This window comes from Carassius auratus, chromosome 31, assembly GCF_003368295.1.
Source record: "Carassius auratus strain Wakin chromosome 31, ASM336829v1, whole genome shotgun sequence".
NCBI lineage: Eukaryota > Metazoa > Chordata > Actinopteri > Cypriniformes > Cyprinidae > Carassius > Carassius auratus.
In genome coordinates, this window is record NC_039273.1 from 11,555,298 (window position 1) to 11,579,027 (window position 23,730).

General features: G+C 37.7%; 1 protein-coding gene across 7 annotated transcripts in view; it reads left to right on the plus strand.

Annotated features, from left to right (window-relative positions):
- Positions 1 to 23,730, plus strand: part of LOC113050549 (dynamin-like 120 kDa protein, mitochondrial) — a 35,396-nt gene that overhangs the window by 9,773 nt on the left and 1,893 nt on the right. For all 7 annotated transcript variants that reach the window (XM_026213590.1, XM_026213591.1, XM_026213594.1 and 4 more), the window contains 23 exons: positions 341 to 394; positions 520 to 624; positions 755 to 841; positions 1,397 to 1,510; positions 1,608 to 1,688; positions 1,773 to 1,847; positions 1,952 to 2,023; positions 2,121 to 2,220; positions 2,322 to 2,452; positions 2,672 to 2,744; positions 2,833 to 2,905; positions 2,991 to 3,106; positions 4,451 to 4,515; positions 5,172 to 5,248; positions 6,142 to 6,307; positions 6,458 to 6,610; positions 6,724 to 6,832; positions 6,908 to 6,987; positions 7,112 to 7,252; positions 7,342 to 7,458; positions 7,743 to 7,836; positions 8,007 to 8,117; positions 23,541 to 23,609. In XM_026213590.1, coding sequence (XP_026069375.1) covers positions 341 to 394; positions 520 to 624; positions 755 to 841; positions 1,397 to 1,510; positions 1,608 to 1,688; positions 1,773 to 1,847; positions 1,952 to 2,023; positions 2,121 to 2,220; positions 2,322 to 2,452; positions 2,672 to 2,744; positions 2,833 to 2,905; positions 2,991 to 3,106; positions 4,451 to 4,515; positions 5,172 to 5,248; positions 6,142 to 6,307; positions 6,458 to 6,610; positions 6,724 to 6,832; positions 6,908 to 6,987; positions 7,112 to 7,252; positions 7,342 to 7,458; positions 7,743 to 7,836; positions 8,007 to 8,117; positions 23,541 to 23,605 — 2,259 coding nt within the window. In that variant the 3' untranslated portion in view covers positions 23,606 to 23,609. The remainder of the gene's footprint in view (positions 1 to 340; positions 395 to 519; positions 625 to 754; positions 842 to 1,396; positions 1,511 to 1,607; positions 1,689 to 1,772; positions 1,848 to 1,951; positions 2,024 to 2,120; positions 2,221 to 2,321; positions 2,453 to 2,671; positions 2,745 to 2,832; positions 2,906 to 2,990; positions 3,107 to 4,450; positions 4,516 to 5,171; positions 5,249 to 6,141; positions 6,308 to 6,457; positions 6,611 to 6,723; positions 6,833 to 6,907; positions 6,988 to 7,111; positions 7,253 to 7,341; positions 7,459 to 7,742; positions 7,837 to 8,006; positions 8,118 to 23,540; positions 23,610 to 23,730) is intronic.

Consider the following 23,730-nt stretch of genomic DNA (forward strand, 5'->3'; position numbering starts at 1 on the left):
AATCCTTCACCTCTTTTCTGTGATTTGGCACTCCAGCAATTGCATTGTAGGTTCGGGCCAAGAAATGATTCACCTCTTTGATGCATTGATTTATAATTGAAGCATCCTTTACAAATCATTTTTGGAAGTGTGGTGATTTGTGTAAAGAACAAATGATTGACTAAATGCTTGAAAAACCTGGAAGTGAAATTTCTTCTCTTTGCATAACCTTTCCTCTTCTGGGATGCCTGCTGGAATTGAATGCACAAGATCTGGACAGGGGTATATTAGGAAGATGATCAGCTGTCCTGAAAAGAAATAACATGGTCATAGTCTGCTGCATTGTTTCTTGTGCTTTCAGTCATCTGATAAAGAAAGAATTGACCAGCTTCAGGAAGAACTTCTTCGAACTCAGGTATTAATAGCTATATGCCTTGCTTTGGTTTCAGTTTTACCAAACTTTGGACCTTGTAGCCTTTTATTTATTATCATAATCAGTTTATACATGTTTTATATTCAGTTTTTCTCATGCTTATATAGTTGAAGTACCAGCGGATGCTGGAGCGTCTGGAAAAGGAGAATAAAGAACTGAGGAAAGTCGTATTGCAGAAAGATGACAAGGGTATTCACCAAAGAAATGTGAAGGTCAGATTTGAACTTTCTTCAATTCTGCATAAAACTGATTGGGAGTGGGGTTGGGTTTTTCATTGCTGTACATACAAAACAGATCACTGGTTAACACTGATACATTTCTCCTGGTTTTGATCCTGTGTAGAAGTCTTTGATTGATATGTACTCTGAGGTCCTGGACATTCTCTCATATTATGACTCCAACTACAATACTCAAGATCATCTGCCAAGGGTCAGTGCTATTCTTCTTTATTCTTCTTTTAGAATGTCAAATATTTACTTAGAACTTTGCTTTATCATTGCAACCATCAGCTATTTTAGTAAACGAATAATGTGTAGATTATTTTTTGATTAAACAAATAACTGGATATGCTTTCCATCAAAATAATATCTTTTTTTTTATGCTGCAAAAAATACGTGCTATAAAATGTATAGGTTTACAGGTAAAAGTTAGAAAATACACATTGCCTTAGCTGATGATAATACATTACTGTTATCTGAATATACTTATTCATAGATGGACACATGCACATTCACACAATGCATGCATACTGTACATATTACACATCCATTGACACAAACACATTTACATACTATTTACCTCTGTGTTGTTGTTGTTCTTATGGTTGCACTTTTTTCATTAGTTTGATGTAGTTTGAAGTTTATTTGTACACACGCATACATCGTTTATTGAAATAAATTAAGCTTATTATTTTCCTATTATGTTATCTCATGAAACGCCTCTTAATGGTTCAGACATAATCAGCTTCTGTCTTCTCTTCACTAGGTGGTGGTCGTTGGAGACCAGAGTGCAGGAAAGACCAGTGTGTTGGAGATGATCGCTCAAGCTAGGATCTTTCCTAGAGGCTCTGGAGAAATGATGACCAGATCTCCTGTCAAGGTGAATTAGACAAACTACACTCAAATAGTAGTTTCGGGACACATGAATCCTAATGATATAGGAAATATTGTAATAATTGTGATGTGTTTACCTGTAGGTGACATTGAGTGAAGGCCCTCACCATGTAGCAATGTTTAAAGACAGCACTCGTGAATTTGACCTCGGGAAAGAGGAGGATGTAGGTTCCCTAAATCAAATTACGTAGCACAAATTTGTCATTCTCTGTATTTGACTGTCAGATCACTGAGATGATGTTTTCTAGCTTGCAGCATTGAGGCATGAGATTGAACTCAGGATGAGGAAGAGTGTGAAGGAAGGCCAGACAGTCAGTCCTGAGGTGAGACCATCTTTCATTTGCAGCTTTTGTAAAAAAACATTCACACTTGAATCTGCCGGGATAATTATGATATTAATAATTCCTGTGTTTATATTCTCTGTTAGACCATCTCTTTGAGTGTAAAGGGTCCAGGGATCCAGAGAATGGTCCTTGTTGACTTGCCGGGGGTCATCAATGTACGTTTTGTCTTCATTTTCATACAATTTAACACATTAACCTTATACATCTATGCAAAAGATGTTTGATGTCAGTGACTGTTTTATTTATATACAGACTGTGACATCCGGCATGGCTGCTGACACAAAAGAAACCATTTTTGGCATTAGCAAAGCCTACATGCAGAATCCAAATGCCATCATCCTCTGTATTCAGGGTGAGATTTCACACAGATTTTCATTACAATATTTGCCACTAGCATTGTATTAAGACAGTTCTGTTAATTCCCTGTATGTTGCTTTTATTTTTCTCTTTCAGATGGCTCCGTAGATGCAGAGCGCAGTATAGTCACTGATCTGGTCAGTCAGATGGACCCTCAGGGCAAAAGGACCATCTTTGTTCTTACAAAGGTTGACCTGGCAGAAAAGAACCTAGCTAGTCCAAGCAGAGTAAGACCTTTAGATATTTGACTACATGAACTCTCAGTAATGTGTGTTACTTACTTTATTAGCCACTAGAGGGAGTCTTTTTGTGTCCTTTGACACTAAACAAGCAATACTGACTAATGTTGTGTGCGGATGATGACATTTATGGGAATTGTTTACACTTCATAAAAATATATATTTTATTATTTGCCTCTAATTACACATTTTTCCCCCAATTTGTAGATCCAGCAAATAGTTGAAGGCAAATTATTCCCAATGAAGGCTTTGGGCTACTTTGCTGTAGTAACTGGAAAAGGTAAACATGAGATTGTTCTAGAAACCTTTTGCATTTTGGAATGTGTTGCACTTAGATCAAATCTTTCAGACTCATGATTCTTTTGCAGGCAGTTCTAATGAGAGCATAGACTCCATCAAAGACTACGAAGAGGACTTCTTTCAGAACTCAAGACTGCTGAGGTAGGACTCCAATGCATGTTTCTAACTTAGTATTTCTTTAATCTGTCACATTTTGATCGGACGATCTTTTCCCAAACTGCTGAAGGGATGGCATGTTGAAAGCTCATCAGGTGACAACAAAGAACCTCAGTCTTGCAGTGTCAGACTGCTTCTGGAAAATGGTCAGGGAGTCGGTGGAACAACAAGCAGATGCCTTTAAAGGTGAGATATAATAGAGATTCATATCTTATATTACTGTGGTTCATACTATGACTTCAACTTACAGATCTTAAAGGCAGTGTTTGTAGATTGTTAAAAAAGTTACATTCTGTTTACTCACTGGAGCACAAAAGAAGTAATTAAGCAGAATGTCCATGCTATGCTTTTCCATACAAGACAAGTATCAAATGAGATGGGCATGTTCCAGAAAACTGCAAAAAGATGGAATAAAACCTAATAACCCATCAAAACCTTGAAATAAAAAAGGCACAAGAACTATGTTTTGGGGCCTTTAACTTGATCACAGCTGTTTTTATCCTCTAATAAGATGCTGATTTTCAAGGGCATTTTGTGAAGCAGAGTGCACATCAGCTCTCAAGAGACTCCGTAAATAAACCTTAATAGAATCCAAACCAACAGCTTGACAGCCACTTAACTCTGAAACCCACCTCAGCAGAGCTCTCACCCTGTTCCATGCGTGCTGATTTCCCGTCACACCTCACCTCAGCTCAGACGTTCAGCACAGGGCACGCTGTAGACCTCCACGCTGCCAATTAACAGGCCAGCCCTGCTAACGCTCTGCCTCTAGATTTATTGCCTGATCCAGGATGCTTCTCAAACCTTTGTGTGGGCTATCGATCTCCACGGCTGCACTGGGGCCAGCCTGATAACCAGAGCAATTAGCGTCATCTCCATTGTGTGAGCGAGACGCCCGGCCCGTGTGTATGCTGGGGACGCAGGGCCCTTGGGGAGCGTGGGGTTGCTGATACAGTGCACGCCTGGCTCCAGGTGCATTGATCACGGCCACGCCGCAGTCTGGTGTCTCTGTATGGGGAACAAGACAGAGGGAGATGGGAAGTGTCTGAGGAATAGGGCTACTGTCACTGAAAAGTTTTTGTAAAAGTTTGCTCTATTATTATAGGTGAACTTTTAAATACATTGTTTATAGAAAAAAATATATATTTTAAGTATGAGATTAATAGCTAGGTTACTAATAATCATGTTTAAATTACATCTGACCTACTTATTGCATTATTATTATTTTTTTAATCGTATTTGTTTTTTTATCATGTTTCTTAAAGGTACTGAAATTTCACAGTTGTGACCTTACGTAAGATAAGACCTGTCCATAAAGTTAGTATATTAAAGGTATTCCACCCAAAAATGAAAATTCTGTCGTCATTTACTCACACTCAAGTCATTACCAATCTTTATGGATTTCTTTATATGTGTAACACAGGATATTTTGAAGAATGTTGGTAACCAAACAGTTTGTTCCCATTGAGTTTAGTATTAATGAAATTAGTGATCTAAATTCAACTTAACTTCCTGTTTCCTGTTGACCAGCATCCCGATTTAACCTGGAGACTGAATGGAAGAACAACTATCCTCGTTTACGAGAGCTGGACCGGGTAAGAATCGGGTCCTGCTTATATAGTCTATATTTTTAAGTCTAGGAATCCTTTTTAAATGTCAGATCAATATTCTAATTTAAGTATGGCAAAAAAAATCTGAACAAAATTGGGGAATATATTAACATAATATGTGACCCTGGACCATCTTAAGTTGTTGGGATATATTTTTAGCAATATAAAAAAAATCTATAATTTTGACCCTTACAATGTTTTTTTGGCTAAGATATTTATGTACAGATCATATTCCATGAAGATATTTAGTAAATTTCATACTGTAAATATATCAAAACTTTATTTTTTATTAGCGATATGCTTTACTTAAAACTTAATTTGGACAATTTTAAAGGTGATTTTCTTTTGCACTGTTAAATTACAGATATTGTCTGATCCTAACAAATACGCTTTTTCTAAATAAGCTTTCAGTTTTCAAAAAATGTATACTTAAGACTGGTTTTGTGGTCCATATGTGACATATTGTTCCTAATATACTGTCCTTACAAAATGAATTTTGAAAAAATAACAAAGTACTGTTATTAAAAATCCTGCATTGTACTCTACATTATTTTGGCAGCATTAATAATCATATGTGCTCTATGACTCGATGAGATGAAGTATATTTTTAATACTGTGTATGCAATGCTCTTTGTTCATAGAATGAGCTGTATGAGAAGGCCAAAAATGAGATTTTGGATGAGGTGATCAGCTTGAGTCAAGTTACACCAAAACACTGGTAAACGCTTCTCTTTTCATTTACTACAAAATTAATTGTAGGGCTGTCTGTTGTTTAAAAAAGTTAATTAAAATCAGATTAATTACATATCATTCATCCTGTGTGTACGACTTCCTACTAATTGTGTTCTGCCTACTCCCTGATTGGGGATATATGTACAGTATATACATAAAATGTTATTGTTTATTATTTGATGATAATTTTGTTATTTATGTTTTGATAAACATATGATTTGACACATCCAAGGTCAAAAACTATTATGATTAACAGGATGTATATAGATGTGAATGAACAGGATATGTATATATATAGAAAACTTGTTTTTCCACACAACCACAACCAGTAAGGAGGTATTCTCAATCTTTGACTCTTTGCTGGCTGTCAGATGCTAAACTTAACATCTCCATCTCCATGGCTTCAGGGTTGACTCCACCATCAGAATGCAAAGCTACAAGCTGTACCCGGAGTTATGAACCTAAAACCCAGAGGAGCAAGCTAAATGAAATAGATCAGATTTTTGTTTGGGGCCCAGTGTGCTCTATCAGCCTCTCAAATCAATGGCATGATGAATAGCTGGAGGGGGGCTTCTCTGGGCAGCGCTAGTTTGGTGGTATTGGAGATGTGTGTGTATTGATGTACCATGCTAGAAACAAAGCAAACAGGAAGCTATGAAATATGCTTTCCTTTTATGATAAATGAGCTTGACCGTCACCTGCTGAATATTCTCATCATTGTCTTAATGTCAAGTCCTTTACTTTACGTAATTTTTTACATTATTTAATGGTTGAGAGAACTGCAAGCAAATTGTTTATTGTGCTCGCTGTCTCCATTTAATAGCAGCTTGCTCATGTATATTTGAAGATTTACCAAACATGATTTTTATGTCATTTTAGGGAGTCTATCTTACAGAAGAAGCTCTGGGAAAGAGTCTCGACTCATGTGATTGAGAACATCTACCTGCCTGCTGCCCAGACCATGAACTCCGGCACTTTCAACACCACTGTAGACATCAAACTCAAGCAATGGACTGATAAACAACTTCCACATAAAGCACTGGAGGTAATGAAACACTGGTATTTCTTTGTGCTGATAGTTGGTAGTTAAATCTCTCAAATCATCAGGTAAAAAAAAAAAAAAGACTATATGTGAAATGCTTATGTAAAATATTTCTCTCATCCAATTGAAATATCGGTTTTCTTTGCTACTCAGGTTGCTTGGGAGACATTGCAGGAGGAGTTTGCCCGCTTCATGGCAGAGTACAAAGGGAAAGACCAGGATGACATCTTTGATAAGCTTAAGGAAGCTGTCAAGGATGAGAGCATCAAACGACACAAATGGAATGAAAGAGCCATGGACAGCTTGGTAAGTAGACCCATATATATAATTACCAGAAGTAGTCGATGATTTTGCTAATGCAGCACACATTTGTTTCTCAAGTGTTGTTGGTAAATGTCTCTTACGTGTGTGCGGTACAGAGAGTGATTCAGCACAACGCTCTGGAGGATCGTTCTATCACAGACAAGCCCCAGTGGGACGCCGCTATTCAGTTCATGGAGGAAACGCTACAGTCTCGCCTTAAAGACAGTATGTCTACCCCTCATAAAGCCGCTTCTTGTCTATCAGTCTGTGGAGTGTGTGACTCATCTTCCTGTGTTACAGCTGACTCAATAATATCAGATATGGTGGGGCCAGACTGGAAGCAAAGGTGGTTGAGCTGGACAAATCGAACACCGGAGCAGGTTGAACAGACAACACTATAATCTAGTTTTAATGATTTTAGAGACAGATCTTTATGTCAGTTTGTGGCAATACTATAGGTACTATTAAAAAGAGAGTCAACATAATTTTGTTGTCTAACTCTAGCACATACGTAATGAGACCAAAAACGAGTTGGAGCGTCTGTTGAAGCTGCATGAGGATCACACAGCCTACCTGGCCAATGATGAGGTCACAACAGTCCGCAAAAACCTGGAGGCCCGCGGAGTGGAAGTGGACCCTGTACTGGTAGATAGAGAATATCTGACATTGCTATCTGCGCATCTGATTGAATGATTTTTCACTAATGCATCTGATGCATTGATTTCTCTCTGTAGATCAAGGACACGTGGCACCAATTGTATCGACGTCATTTCCTGCAGAAGGCGTTACTGCATTGTAACCTCTGCCGGCGAGGTTTCTACTACTACCAGAGGCACTTTGTAGACTCTGAGGTAGAGAAGATGATAATAATTAGGTTCTCCTAAAATGTTCTCTTTTGAGAATAATGTTTAAGTGGAATACATTTGTTTTAATTTATTCAACCAAATATTATAAATTATCCATAACAAAAGAAAAGGAATTTGCTCTACTTGTAATATATAATCTTTCAGCCAAAGAAAATGTTGTGCTTCTGTACTATAAAAAACACACAGTTTCTGTAAAATGTAATAGCAGTTCGTTTTAGTGTAAAAGGTTCTGTTTATCTAATTGTTTCAAATATTTCTCTGTGTTCCAGCTTGAGTGCAATGATGTGGTTCTTTTCTGGAGGATCCAGAGGATGCTGGCTATCACAGCCAATACTCTTAGACAGCAGCTCACTAATACAGAGGGTACGTCTGTGGGTTCTCAAGCCTTTAGTTCTGGTTGCTTAGCACGAATCATCTCATGTTATGAATTAAACAGGCTTCAGTGGTAGGGAACAGTGACTGAGACCACTATCAAGACGTTCCGTGTTCAAGCAACTCAAATCGGTGAATTTTTTATTTGTATTTTTGTGCAGTGCGGCGCTTGGAGAAGAACGTTAAAGAAGTATTAGAGGACTTTGGAGAGGATACTGAGAAGAAAGGCCAGCTTATCACAGGCAGGAGGGTTCAGTTGGCAGAAGACCTCAGTAAGTCCATCCTCATAGGTTTTCATCATTTAGCCCCTGAAACAGCAGCAAGACAGGGCGACCACCAGAGGGCAGTGTTGTTTTGCACTTGAGTACTTCTGTGTTATCTATAACAGATAATTTAACCAATTATCAAATTTCACTCCAGCATTACATTTCCATTCATGTTGCGTTTATAGAAATTCTTTAATCTTTTTTTTTGGGAATACTTTTGATGTGTATTTTACATTATTTTTAGTGCTTTAATTAGGGTTGCACAATTAATCGAATTTCTAATCACGCCTCCACAATTACGTAATCGTTCAAAGCACTAATGAATCGTTCAAAGACGACTCATGTTATTCTGCGTGCTTAAGATGTGTTTATTTTTCTACATGTTATCTTAAGGGTTTTTCCCATTTATTTAAATTTAGTATAACATTTTAATACCGTTTTTTTTTTTTTTTTTTTACTTTTTTATATCTTAAAAGAAAAAACCAATCCAATGTTTGTATTAATACTATAGAAAAGCACTAAAGGTTTTTGAGTTAGTGTTTTCAGCTTGTTAATTTTCATATAGAAATACGGCATGCAGTTGCATCAAACAATGGTATAAACATCATTCAATGTAAATTGTGATAACCGTTATTAATAATCGCTATTACAATTTCAAGGGAATAATCGACAATTATGACTTTTGTTTATTTAATAATTATTTTTTTGTGATATTTTGTGTCAAAATGGTTAACAAAACCTCAGTGTCAGATATTTGCAGCTGGAATTTTGTAGCTTCTAACCTGTTTTAATTGATATTCGTTCCGAATAGGTTATAGATAACTCTCTACACTCTCACACTCCCTCTTATTTTTTTTCCTGTTCCTTCCACTGTTGAGGCTTGAACCCTTAATTGCCCTTCACAGTGCGAGAGAGCTCCTGGCTGCACACTGCCTGCTGTCTGTCATGTCTTCAGCCCTGGTTAATGTTAAACACTCTGTTGATTAAAGCAGCAATTTGTGGAGGCACGACTGACATGCTCAGACTTGATCTCGCGCAGACACACGACTCGCGCACACATGCTGTCATTACTGTGATAACAGAGAGTGAGGTAATAGCACTGCCGCCCAGGTTAATGTGTGCTGAGACACAATGGTCTGCCATTACAGCGTCTTGAGTCGTAAAGAGCCTCTCTGTCTTTTTGATGAAGAATTGCTTTGCATATATAAGAGGCCTCTCTAAATGTTTACCGAGCACTGTCTCTTTTGAATAGGTTGCGGAACTTAAGTGTCTTTGCAGTCGACTAAAAAAAGGTGATTTTGTTCCATAACTCAACAAATGTATTTATCAGTCAATAAAGCACTGAATCTTTGCAAAGACACATTCACCCAGATGTTTTGATATGCAGTTTTATATATTCTACCTGAAGTATTTATTGTTATTATGAACAATAAATAAATTGCAAGCAAATCAGAATACACCCAAGCTTGTGCTTATAATAAACTATTATTGTGCATTAGTGTGGATTCTAATAGTGTTATAGTGCCTTTATTATTACAGTTCTTGGTATGAACAGGCCTTAAGTATTTCGGACACTGTCTTTTAGGACAGAAATGTACCAAAGAGAGCTTGATCTGTTTTGTCCCTCCCTAAATATGAAGACCAGGATGTTGGGCTGTTTTTAGGCCTGTGAGCATGTCCACTAGTCTAAGTAGATGTCCAGCCCTCTACTGTTGAAGCCTGATGCTTGGCGTTGGGTAACCCTTTGAGTGGATTCCTGTGCTGTAAAGCATGACGTTGCCTGGTGGACAACCAGCATTTAGGGAAAACACAAGCATGACCTCCCAAGAAGTGGCTGTTATGCTAATAAAAGCAAGTCTGGGCATGCATGCATCAGTGCCCTAGCTGTTGCCACTGCACAAAACTACATGGTCACTCTATTAAGGTGCAGTCAGTCTTTCTGAGAGAGAGAGAGCGGGCTGCAGTGACAGCTTTTGGATTGTTAATAATGGTTGCCATGATGTGAAAAACAATGGCTGCGTTTAACAAAAGTAATAACTAGGCCCACCAGAATGGTCACTTTTGAGATTAACAGCATAAACGGCATTAATATTTTAAGTTTATGACTTTTAAAAATACGTGATTTTGTTTTGAAAAAAAACAACACAATTTTAAAGTAAAAAAATAGTAAAATAAATGTAATGCCATTTAATACTTAATAATTCTCACTGGTGGAATATCGATGCACATGTAGTCATTAATTGATTTATTGTTTTAATCTGTTGACAGGCCTTATAATACATTGCATTTTGTTAATTAATACACATTAAGCATGAATCTGACTGCAATGCATATTTTTTATTTTCTAAATTGAAGCAGAAGCTTTCTTATGAATTAAATAATTTCAGACCCAGCTGTTTTCGTCATAGCATCGTTGACCATTTTGTTTACAGTTTGAGGTAGAAAATGACTATTTTGCTATCTTAGCTGTTCTATTTGGCGTTTTGTGTACATGGGATAAATCAAAAGCATGATTATAGTTGTAAGGCCAGAGGTTTGCAGATGTGTTTAGTGTAAGCATGCTACATTATCTGTTCTGTCTATACACAATTTATACAATGTGGTGTTGTGCAAAAGGTGATGTTTTTGTCAGTGCAACAACAGTTTTGCCACCCTTTTGTGGGCTACCCTTGCAGTTTCTGCCACATCCTGAAGGGATGTGCAAAGAACATGAGTTTGGACAGAATCCTGGTTATTTCCAATTTCTTTGACAAATAGCGGGGAGGAATTTGTGGGCCTGTCTGGCCTTGCTGCCTTTCCTGTGTGAGGTGGCATCATGTTCCAAGAGCTTTTGATGTATTCTGATGCACTGTCCCGGCTTCCTCTCAGAGAGAACAAATGATCTTATTTCAACTGTGCTCACCTCTTACATTCTTAAACCACTTAAACAGTGAGGTTTCAGTCTGGCCTGGTTTCAAACACCAGTATTCTACTCTCAAATTATTATTACAGTATTATTATTATTATTTTTTTTTTATATATATATTGGCATCTACATTTCTGTGAAGAACCTTAAAGTTCACCCATAAATGAAAATTCTGTCATTACTCACCCTCATGTGGTTCTAAACTCCATTCATCTTTGGAACAAAAATGAAGATATTTTTGATGGAATCTGACCCTCCCATTGACAGCAAGGGTGCTAACATGATCAACGTCCAGAAACCTAGCAAGGAGATTGGTAAAAACGAGAATACGTTTTGTGCGTAAAAAATAAATAAATAAATTTGTTATACAACCATTTTAGAGAGTGTCACATAGGTAAACAAACGTATGCAACCGCACCACATACATTAATACTGAGACATTAATAGAACATATCAACCCCAATTCAAGATTTATAATTTTCTTCTTATGCTTCGAGCATTGTGAAAAGTGATCTTGCTCTGCCCGCTACAGTATTTAGTATATTCTCCTCTTTGTGTTCATCTTCAGCATCTCTGGCCTCTGTTAACATCCTGTTTAAAGACTCGGGCGTGATGTGTTTTTCATTATATCACTGTCCCAGTAGCTCCCGAAATATAACTACAAAAAATACAGTACAAAGAATGAACATAAAAAAATCATGGAAAGGATTTCCACATGATTAATTTAGTTTATTTCAGCATTATGCAATTCTTTTATTCCAATTTAATGTATTATGTTGGGTCAACTTAATTTATTAAGGTGGATTCAACTTATTTACTATGGTTCGGCACAGCTTAATTTAGTTAATAGTGTCAGCCTAACTAATTTGCAATGTTTTGGACAATGTTTTTAATAATTTAATTCATTTTACAAAAGAAGTTTAAGTAAATTTAACAAACCTTAGTAGAGTCAACAAGCAACATATGAGTTAATCGTACATTAAAAACGTAATTAATGAATGACATAAAACTTGAATAATGCCATTTCAGGAACACCACCCCCCTAATTAGAATTTATTAAGTCCATAACACTGAATCAACCAATAAGATAGCAAATAACCCATACAATTTAACAGACAGATCTTTCTTTAATTATAGTTTATCAAACATTAAAAACATATTTGAAATGCAATGTTACATTGCCGTGCCATTGCTTGGTACCTTGGGCCGTTTTAGCGGACTTAAAACCTAAAAAAAGACATAAGCTTTCATTTCTCACCTTCCCAGAAATCACATTGTCAAATAAAACCCCCAAATTTCCAGAGCTTTAATGACCCTAGCATACTCTCTCAGTTGGCTCTTCATAAAGTTCCATCTGCTTTGAAGGATCACTTTCTGACCAGCAGTTCTGACAAGCGCCTCATAGACGTCTGACTTCTGGAGAGCTTCTTGAGATTTTTACAAATCAGTGAACTCGTTACTCTTGTGCTTCGGTTCACTTTGATGACACTTTGCTAGAGCCAATCTTAAAACTGTACGGAGTTCACAAAATTGGATCTTTTTGATTTGTTTTACGCCACTGATATATTCCTGGATGGTGATTTTAGAAGTTGGAAAGTGAAGGATTCATTTTGGGAATATGTCTTCAAGCCACATCTATTCCACGTCGCCCATCTTACAAGACCCAACAGGAAAAGATTCCAGAATCCAGTAGCAGACGGGAGGGGTTAGGAAACGGGGATTTCGAGCTCCGTGATCTTTAAATCACCTATGAGCTGTTGTTACACGCTCCCTGTCTCGCTCCCTGTTTGCTTTTTCTTTTTTCTTCTTGACAGATTGGAAAAACTGACAGCCCCCTTCATAAAGCGAGAGATGTATTGACGGGCTCATGGAACCTGGGGCTGAGCAAGGGGTTGAGTCCGGCTGTCATGAGGCAGTGAGGGGCTATCACTCCCACAGGTGCAGGGAGCTGAGCCGCTGACCCTGGCCTCACCTGTCTGCCTATTTGAAGATGAGGAGCTGGGGGAGGAAAGGGGCACTTCCCTTAACAAAAAGAAAAAAAATTCCCCTTGGGGTAAAGTCTGGGGTTAAGAGCGATTTGCCCTTACTTGCAGGCAGGCAGGCAGCGAGTTGCTCTGGTTTCACACTCGGGGATTGTGTGTGTGTGAGAGGGAATGCATGGGATTAGATGTGCAATATGGCTGCATTCAGGCTTGTTACTGTGGCTGCTGCCTGTGGGTGATGTGTCGTGTGTGTGTACGCTGTGCCAGGGCAGCTGTATGGCACTGTGCCTCCGCTGGAACTCTGCCTAAATTGCTAATATGCAACTGCAGGCACGTCAGGGCGGTTTTATGAGGCTTTGATTGACCTAATAGACTCAGTTCAATTACAGCAGTTTGGGTTGTATGTGACTCCCTCTCTTGTCAATCTGTATGACAGTAGTAGACTTGGCTTTTAGTTTCTATTCATTTATTTAGTTTTATGATGTGTGAACATCCAGGGTAGTTTTTTTTTTGGGGTGGGGGGGGGGGGGTACTTCTTTTTTAAGCTTTTTAAAGGCCCTCAAGCATTCAAAAATTAGCTTTTGAGACAAAGTGTGTTTTTTCCACATTTTGAGGTTGAAAAAACACCCACACTTTTATGGGGTGACAGGATATTTTGTGGAGACATGGGAGGGGGAATCGAGGCAAAAATAGCCTGGACTAAAATTTGCATCCCTGAAGCAGCAATACAAGTCTAGTAATTCAGTTACGTTTTAGGATAGTTAAAAAAAAAAATCCTTTTTATTTTATTTTGTCCATTTTTTTAAAAAATTTTTTTATTTATTTATTTATTTTTGTTATTTACTACAGTGGGGATCATTTGAAGTTGATTAGCCAATATTGTCAACTAGGGCTATGCGATTTGGGAAAAAAAATTAATTATGATTTATTTTTTTATATATATATATATATATATATATATATATATATATAATTTTTTTTTTTTTTTTTGTGACAGATATTTCTATTTCATTTGCGGTTTTTAATTTTGCTAAGTCAAGCTTCAGTGTGCAGCACAGTATGGGTATTGCTACCCTGCTAAAAAACAAACAAAAAAACAATAGAAACCATCATAGAAATTCTTACTGTTTCCATTAAAACAATTACAAAATTCCTTTTTGTAGTGTGTTTTGGGCATTATTCCAATAGGAATTATTGTTGTTTTATTGTTTCCCATCTCCCAGATTACATCCCACCAATAGAATCCATCAAATACCAGACATCATTATAGTTTACATTAAAGCCAATATAATACCCATTGTAACCCTTAAATCCATACACATTTTTTCAATAGTCCAATATTTTTTATTTTATTTTATTTTTTATTTTTTTAGCAGGGAATATTATAATGGTATTACTAATTTTACATTTGTTTTAAATGCGGAGCCAGGCGTGAGTTGACACAGGTTGCGGGCATGCTTCAAGTCATATTGCCTGTAGAGTATATAGAGCTGTCAGTCTTACACTCCCCCTTATCACCTTTGCATCCATTTGTCTCCCTTGTGAAGGGATGACGTTGAAACCAGTTTTAATGCTCAATGAAAACCACTCCTCCGTTTCCTCTTTGCGTAGTAATGTACTGTTGCTGCCCCTGAGCTCTGTATACACAGGGTTTAACTTTGTTTGCATGAGGCGTTAGGTCACCACTGAAGCTAGTGTAACACCTCTTTACAGTGTCTTTCTCTCTCACTCGTTTTACCCTCTATCTAATCATTGCCTTAACTGTTTGTTTTGGCCTTTTATCAGTTTATCTAGAGGTTGGAATACGAAACGTATGGTGCATATGTTGCAACTCAGGTGTGAACTGTTGATCCAGTGAGTGTTGTCACAGCTCGTGATGTTGCACAGCTAGCCAGACTGTAGAATGTTTCATCAAAGAGCTGAACTGTAGAAATAATCATTTATATGTTTAGGAAATCTTAAGTACAATGCTATTGTAGTATAATTTGTTTTTGAATAAGGTTTTATTTTTATATTTTCTGTTTTTATTTTGATTTTGGTTACAGTATTATTTTTGTATTGTTTTTGGAATTTTCTTAATTTTTTTTATGTATATATGATTTTGAATACGTATTTTAAGTTTTTAGTTTTAGTTATTATTTCAACTGAAACTAAAAACAAATGATGCCTGTGTAACTAAAAATGCTGGGTTGTTTCAAACCATCTTTGGGTGAAATTTGCACTAACCCAGCTGTTGGGTTACGTTTTTTAATTTCATTTTTTATTTCTTTTTATTGGGTTAGTCCATATTTGACCCAGAGTTGGGTTGAGACAGCCCAGCAATTTGTTTAGAGTGTAGCTGAAAAGTTTAAGTTTTATATTTTACTTTTTAAGTTGTTTATTTTACTTTACGTGATAAAGTTTTTTTTTTTATGGTTTTAGTTTTAGTTAACAATAATAATGCCGTTAAGAATGTGAAAATGGGCATTGTGTGGTCCCCATTAACCTGTTGAATGCGTTCATTTATTATTTATTTATTTACTGATATTTTTACTTGATTTTTCTCTATTTATTTATAATAAACTTAAGGATTCTTAACTCACAGCAGTAAAAAGTGATACAGCCATAATGCACCTCCATAAAGAACACTTGTGCTGATCCCTTCAGCTGGCAACCATTGAGTCATTCTTGCTTTATTGACGTGGAAACTTGTTTTTATTGATTTATGCAAATGGATGTTCAGTTCAGCAAAAACATGTACAAAAACCAAACCGATGAACTCCTAGTCAACACAAAATCTGCAGGCTTTAGGATGTCACACATCAATTTATGGGGAGTTATATGCACTTGCCTTTCATCTGTGGCCAGCTTCTGTGTTTTTTTCTCTTTTCTCACTCTCGCCTCTTCTTTCTCACACGCTCCCACCATATTCCCTGCACCCCAACGCTCTAATGTGAAAAGCATATTTTTGGCCTGCCCCTCCAGTGACAGAAAGACGAATAAACCTTTCTTTCAGGCCGAGAGGAAACCGCTCCCATCTCTAAAACAGCTGGAGCGAGCCGCATCCCCCCCCCAAAGCTGGCTTGTAGCCCCAGTCTTCCCATGCAAGCTGATAATGGACCGCCCACTCCCACCAACGCATCCCCGCCACCCCACCCAAGTGCTTTCAATGGTCCTGCCTCCAACGAATAAATCTCTCAACACTCGTTGTCCCAGTGAAGGAAGTATTTCCCCTCTTCTCTCTTTTGCTGTCACCCACACTACCCAAACTTGGGGAAGCAGAAGTCAAATGAGTGGGAAATGAACTGGACAACTTGCATTTCCATTTCACAATTTGTCCCGTCATAGAAAGTGCCTCAGGGGTCGGCAGGAACGAGTCCCATTGTCATTTGGTCTCCTGCAAGGCTGTTCTCAAAGCCTCCGCACACTATAAATCTATCTGTCAGAGAGTCTGTTATGAGGTAATAGGAAAACCATACATATCCTTCCTCGCTGAGTGAAAATAGGGAACTTGTTGCAATGCCTCACCTTCTAGACCAGTCGCGATGACACTGCATGACGTAGTGCTGTTCCTTTATCATGTCTTTGTACAGTTCATAGTTGAAAGAAGGGATTTACTGAAGCTATAATTTCAGTCCCCACATCACTTTAATGCATTCTGTGAACTGCAGCAACAAAGTGTGTATTCTCTTATCAGAGTCCTACAGTTGAACTCCTAACCAGTGCTGATCATCCTTCACTAAATATATTGTCCCACCTAATGATCCATTAAATCAGGGTCTGATGAAAAACCTTTATGGATCTTTGCACACACATTATCCAGTTATAATGAGTGTAGTATTCAGACAGATTAGGGGTCTCATTTATAAAACTCTCCGTAGATTTCATCCTAAAATTTTACATAGGAACAAAAGCTAGATTTTGCGTTCGCCCAAAAGTTTTCATATTTATAAAACAATGCGCACGCTAGAATCGGTATAAGTTGGTGATAAGATAAACACATTTTAGCTATTTTAGTGGAAACAGATAAACGCATATTTATTGCAGTGTATTGTCTGGTTTGGCACATCATTGACAAAGTATTGTAAAAAGCAAACATGCAAATCTTACCGTTTTCTCCTAGTTATGTCCTGCAAATATAGTGGAATTTTTCATAATGTAATAGAGATGACTTTACACGACATTAACACCTCCGTGCAGCTGTGGTTGTACAGTAATCCAGCAGTGTCCGCCATAATATCACAATATCATCAGTAAGTATGCATCATCGATCATTGTTCTCACTAAAATATTTCTCATAACATGTGGTCTGTAGTTTAGTTTAAAGATTAATTATTGTGCACCTATAGCACTCCTCGCTTTAATTAAAATAACATGTCCCAGGAAAATTGTTTATTGTTAATGAAATTATACAATTATGTTGTTTGTAAAATAATGTAATTTCAGTGTTAAACTCTTTTAATGCGAGTGAAATATTTAATGTAAATGTGTATTTCGACATGAAAACAGAGTTTAAAGTCGTTGCATGGTTTATAATGTCCGTACGTTGCGTTACGCCAAGTTTATTTTTTTAGAAATCCCGACATGTACCTTAAAAAATGCGTACGCTATTTCTATGCCTATTTTGTGCATATACAACGCTTATAAATGAGACCCCAGGTTCCACACAAGTGGGATTAAAGAGATAGCACCCTAAGATCACTAACACTAAGATCTTTTGCAGAATATGTGGCACTCACAACATGAGGGTGAGTAAATTATGACAGAATTTTCATTTTTGGGTGAACTATCCCTTTAAGATGACCACCAGTGGAATAGACCAACAGTGTTCTGTTGTCCGGTTGACTGTTTTCTGGCTGTTCCACGTCTTGACTTGCCCCTGTCTTACTTGTGCCAAAGCCCTGTAATTAAATGCTTATTGGAGGCCAGGCTGGAGGGAGGTTGTGAAGGGGAGGTGAGGAGTTCACTGTACACCTGGGTTGACAAGATGCTGTCTGCACCGCTCTCATAAGCAAGGGTCTCTATCGCGGCCTAAGGGAAAAGTGAAGTGAAAATTCCCATTAGTTGCACCATCAGATGTTGTTCAAAGGTTCTGACTGTTGGGTATGTTGAGATGAATGTTACAAAAGTCTGTAGTGGTTTGTTACCTTTTTTTTTTTTTTTACCTAGAACACAAAAATAAGTTATTAAACAAAAACAAAAAACAAACAAAAAAAAAAAATCATACAATGAAAGTCAATGGGCTCTGGTGTTCTGCAGAAAATTGTATACAGGTTTGGAATGACATGACAGAATAAAATTTTTTGGATGACCTTGTCCTTTAATGTATCCATTATTTTTTTTTGCAGATTTATCGTGCATCCCTATGATATATTTTCCATTGTGGTTGCATTAGCAAAATAGTATAGCTCTATGGTATGTGGTCTAAGATATGTAATTCTAATAAGTGGATCCAGAGGTTAAAATGCTGGAAAAAAATGGCTTTGTCATTTTTTGGATAGAAGGAATATGTTAAAATTTGTTTGTCAAGAATGCCATTTTCAACCAGTAATGCCAATGAAGTTTTTTTCTGGGAAGTCAGCCTGCTTGTAGCTTACTAGTTGTCACTACATTTTAGGCTATGATGGGATTATTGTTTAAACAAAAAAAAAAAAAAAAAAAAAAAAACTTTAACTGGTTTTGTGTAAGATTTCACACAGCCGAATAAGCCTGTTTCCTGAGGTTAACTGGAAGCTACCCTTGTGTTGAACCCTGAGGTTTTAACAGCAGAGCTCTGACAGTGGTTTCTTTCCTCTGTGTGGCCATATGTTTTCGAGATAACTCTGAGAGCTGATGTGTGGGAAAAACTGCCCATGCTGGTCGGCGATCCTGTGTGAATGTTTAGATGTATGAAGTTTCATTAATGAGAAAGTTCACCCGATTTTTTCAGAAATTTTAATTCTGTCATTATTTACTCACCTTCATTTGCTTAAAGTTGTTCTGGACTCCACTGACTTTCATTGAATGCACAAAAACAGTTGTTTGGAATTTCATTTTTTTTTTTTTTTTGTAAAAACTTCTAACTGCTCGTCTTTTTTAGTTGCTCGAGAAGCTTAATTTCCGAGTTCTCTGTTACCACTCAGGTTCACACCTGATGTGACACTGATTTTCCGTGGACAGTCTTCAGTCTTGTGTTTCCGGGAAGGCATGGTGGGAAACGTGAGCTGCTGAAAAGGCTGTTGCCACATTTTAATTTCTTTCCCATTTTCCCTATTAATGGTCATGCTTCTTGATGGCAAATACCAAGGCTCCCATTTATATCAAAAGGGATTGAGTTTCTCTTCAGCTCTTTGCAGCTCCATCTCCTTGGCGGTCTCCCGTACCCTGACTTTCGCTTTTTTCCTCGTCCCTCTGTTCTCCACGGCCACACTGTTTCACAGTCTAATTACAGGTCAATTAAGGGCTTTCTCCAGCCTTCTGCCGATCCGGCCCGTGAGGCTTAGAGGCCCGCAAGAGTGGGAGTGAAAGAGATATCATTTCATGTGGAGATCAGGCGAGACCCCCTTTCAAAGAAGTGATTGAGGAGGAATCCTGAAAGAGAGAAAGCCACCCCACACCTCCCAAAAAAGGAGGCTACTGGGACAGGGGCCAGAGGATTATGGGAATATTCATGACCAGATAAAGAGAGAAGACCTATGAATGGATGTGTCCAAAAAGCTCATCTCTTAGGTAAACAGGGGTCTAAATGGAGTTTGGACCCTGTTCTCGGGCTCAGTGGAAGGAGCGTTCTCTCGCGTCACATTTCCGAGGCACTGAAAAGACCGTCTTGTTTTGGCCTTTTCTTGGCCGCCATTCTGTGTTCCTCCATGTGGAACAAACAGATGGCAACCAGAAATAAATATGTTCCTCACAGTCTTTTCAGACACTTTAAGCCCATATACACACAAGTTCGCATCATCCTTAGTTGTCCATTCTTCTTTAAATTTCCATTGGCTGTTAACGCACACATTATCAGTTTGACTGTTTCCGCAGACTTGCGATTTGCCCATGCAGCATAGTAGTTCCATCACGTCCTCTTGATTCATCCCATATCCAGTATTTTTGAGTCTATATTTGTGTGTTACAAAGTCTTTTTTGATTAGCGTATTTTCCGGCCTGTAAGTTGCACTTTATTCATAGTTTGGCTGGTCCTGCGACTTATAGTCAGCTGCGACTTATTTATGAAAATGTATTTAACATGAACCGAAAGAAATGAACCAAGAGAAAACATTAAGGTCTACTGCCGCGAGAGGGCGCTCTATGCTGCTCAGTGCTCCTGTAGCATACCACTGAAAACAAGGAGTGCCCTCCCGCAGTTGTAGATGGTAATGTTTTCTCTTGGTTCTTGGTTCTATATAAATGTGATTTATAGTCCAGTGCGACTTAAATATGTTTTTTTTTCCTCGTCATGACGTATATTTGGACTGATGCGACTTATACTTAGGTGCAACTTATAGTCCGAAAAATACAGTAATAAAAATTGTACAACCATGCTGTTAAACAAAGCAAGCCACAAATTCCATAAAAATATATGCAAAAACTTGTAACTTTTAAAATGCATACAGTTATCCAGTGGGATACATTTTTTTTTAAATCTATCCTTGCTGCTGTCCTGCATTTTTCAGAAAAGACCACAGGTGGCTTGAGCTTCATTTCCACACCTGCTGTGTCATAAGGTCCTCTCCAAAACGTAATGCCTGTTACATTGACTAACCTTCACCATTACTCTTTATGTCCCTAGGCACAAAACAGATACTCCAAGTCTAAGCCACAAGATTGTGTGTGTGTGCGTGTGTGCGCGCAGAAGGTGCTTAAGGGTCATGTTTCCAGGCTTCAGGATATTTGTGAAAGTATGTGTGTTTGTACGTGTGAGCACGTGTGCAGTTGTGTGTGGGTCATAGTATTGTATTTCAGATCTTAGAGATGTCAGATGTCCACAAAGACCATCTTATTTCTTTCATCTTACAGCTCTGAGTAGAATGGGGAATCCCCACACCACAAATACACCTTAAATGGCTGCACGAGCCTCAGATGACAGTATTTAGTTACAGCCACAAACTTGTAGCCCAATGTCCACTTGAAAAGCCCAGTTAACCTGTTATCATATGAGACTTTAGATTGTTTGTTCTCACACTATTAGGCCACAAATGGTCTTCCATGCATACATAAAATACATAAGAGCTCTGTTCCAAAACCTACTGAGCTGCCGTGCTGCCAACTGGTCATTGAACCTCATAAGTGATTTAGGAGCTTCTCAATTGGACTTTGAATTTATTTTATTGCAAAATTATTTAAAAATGATATTTTACTATTGTTACTAAAAAAAAAAGAAAAAGAAATCATGAATTAATTTTAAATGTTTTATTATCTATTATTTTCTTTTCCTCTTTTGGAATACTTTGTGACTTAGACCTCATTGTTGGATTCACCCATGCAAGAACATCAATTCTAAATGGAGAATGATATTTTCTGTGTCACATGGAGGAACACAACATTTCTGTAAAAAAAAAAAAAAGACATAAAAAATGATGAAATGAAATATATATATATAAATGAAATATATATATACATATATATATATATATATATATATATATATATATATATATATATATATATATATATATATATATATTAGGGGTGTAACGGTTCACAAAATTCACGGTTCGGTTCGATACGATACACTGATGTCACGGTTCGGTTCGGTTCGGTTCGGTTCGATACGTTTTAGATACAGCAAAATGTAAAAACATCTCAACTTTTCAGAATGCCGCAAGCGCACCGCGGGTCATGTGACAAGAACCAACCAATCAGCTTCATCCTTTCCCGTAACAACGTTGAGAGCTCAGCCAAGATGAAGGATCAGCTGATCATAGTTGTATATGGATTGCAATTTTGAAATAAATTTAGTAGCAGAGCTACTGCAAGCGATTTTTAGAGCTGCAAATCCATTTATCCTTCGCTGAAATTTCCGCGTCTCATGGAGAGAGCACGTCATTGTTGCTTAGCAAAGACAGACGCCTCATGAGCGCTTCTGCCCGAGCGCTTTGGAAAGGAGGAGAAAGACGCGCTTAGCGTTTTCCATGCGTTTTTAGGCACGATATGTGAACGGCCCCTAAGGCGCTCGCTCACTCAGCACGCGCTGAAGGCTCGTTGCAAAATGTCGAATGCATTTAACAGACCAGAAATATAAGATCCTAAAATAACCAACAGGTCTGGTGTTTGGGTTGGATTCCCTGTAAGCTATAGTTTCTAAATGCTGCAGGGATAGTTTGCTGCGTGCATGTTTCTATTTTTTTTCGTCTTTTCCCAGATAGTACTGACGCATATATCCCAGATATTCCCGCTGGTGGTTTTTTTTTTTTTTTGTAATCCCGCTGGTGTACCCTGTCATGTTGCAGATGCGACATACCGTTGTTTTTTTATCCACCACTCTCTTGCCATCACCATTATAGCTTAAAGGGAATCCAAAGTGCACCCAAACACCAGACCTGTTGGTTATTGGAGGATCTTCTCATTTCTAGTCTGTTAAACGCATTGGCTATTTTGCAACGAGCCTTCAGCGCGTACTGAGTGAGCGAGCGCCTGCTGAGTAGCCTAACAGAAACATATAAGATGGTGTTTTTTTCTTCTTCGGGAGTGTCAGGGGCGTTGCCTGTTATGTTGTTTGGGTTATTGGGCTACCTTGTTGAACGCATATCATTATATTTCTCTCTCTCTTTTTTTTTTTTTTTTTTCAAATATAATTAAATACTCCAATGAACCGTTCGGTATACATAATGCGTACCGCGTACCGAAACCGAAAGCGTCGTACCGAACGGTTCAATACGAATACGCGTATCGTTACACCCCTAATATATATATATAAAACCTTTTCATTACCTTCGTCTCACTCTTTCACATAGTTAGAAGTTGTCACCCATGGGGACAGGCTTTGAAGTAGCATGTAGAGGTGAGGAGGTGCAATAGAACACCACCTCTTCATCATCTGCTCCTCAACCGCACGCACCTTGGAGTATTGAACTGACAGTGGCCACCATCTGCTGTATGGGTGTCAGAGAATGTACCCACAGTGGGACTTGACACGACTTGATACTTAATCTGCAGGAAAATCTAGAAATATTTGTATGCATACGAGTCCACTTTAAAGTGTGTCTTTTCAATGATGTGGCCAAGTTAGGGTTTTTCCCAGGAGGAGCGTGAACTTGAGAAGACTAATGAATTCCAGAGGAGATCAAATGTGACCCTGGAGCACAAAACCAGTCTTAAGTCACTGGGGTATATTTTGATTAGTAATATGCATTGCTAAGGACTTCATTTGGACAACTTTAAAGGCGATTTTCTCAGTATTTAGATTTTTTTGCACCCTCAGATTCCAGATTTTCAAATAGTTGTATCTCTGTTGGTCCTATTCTAATCTTAATATCTTAAAATTGACACTTTTGACTGCTTTTGTGATCCAGGGTCACAAATGGGAGTTCTGTGCTATTGAAATAGCAGAATTAATAGTATGTGATGTATTCACATTTGTATTTCTCTTTACAGAAAAAGTACGTGAAATTCAGGAGAAACTTGAAGCTTTCATTGAAGCTCTTCACAAAGAGAAATAAAGCAGTAGGTGGTTTTAATTCTACTGCATGGTTAAAGAGAGAAATGAATAGAAATCGTTAACGTTTCAATTAATTAATTATTAATATTTTATATATTATCTATATTTCACGATCATATTTACGAA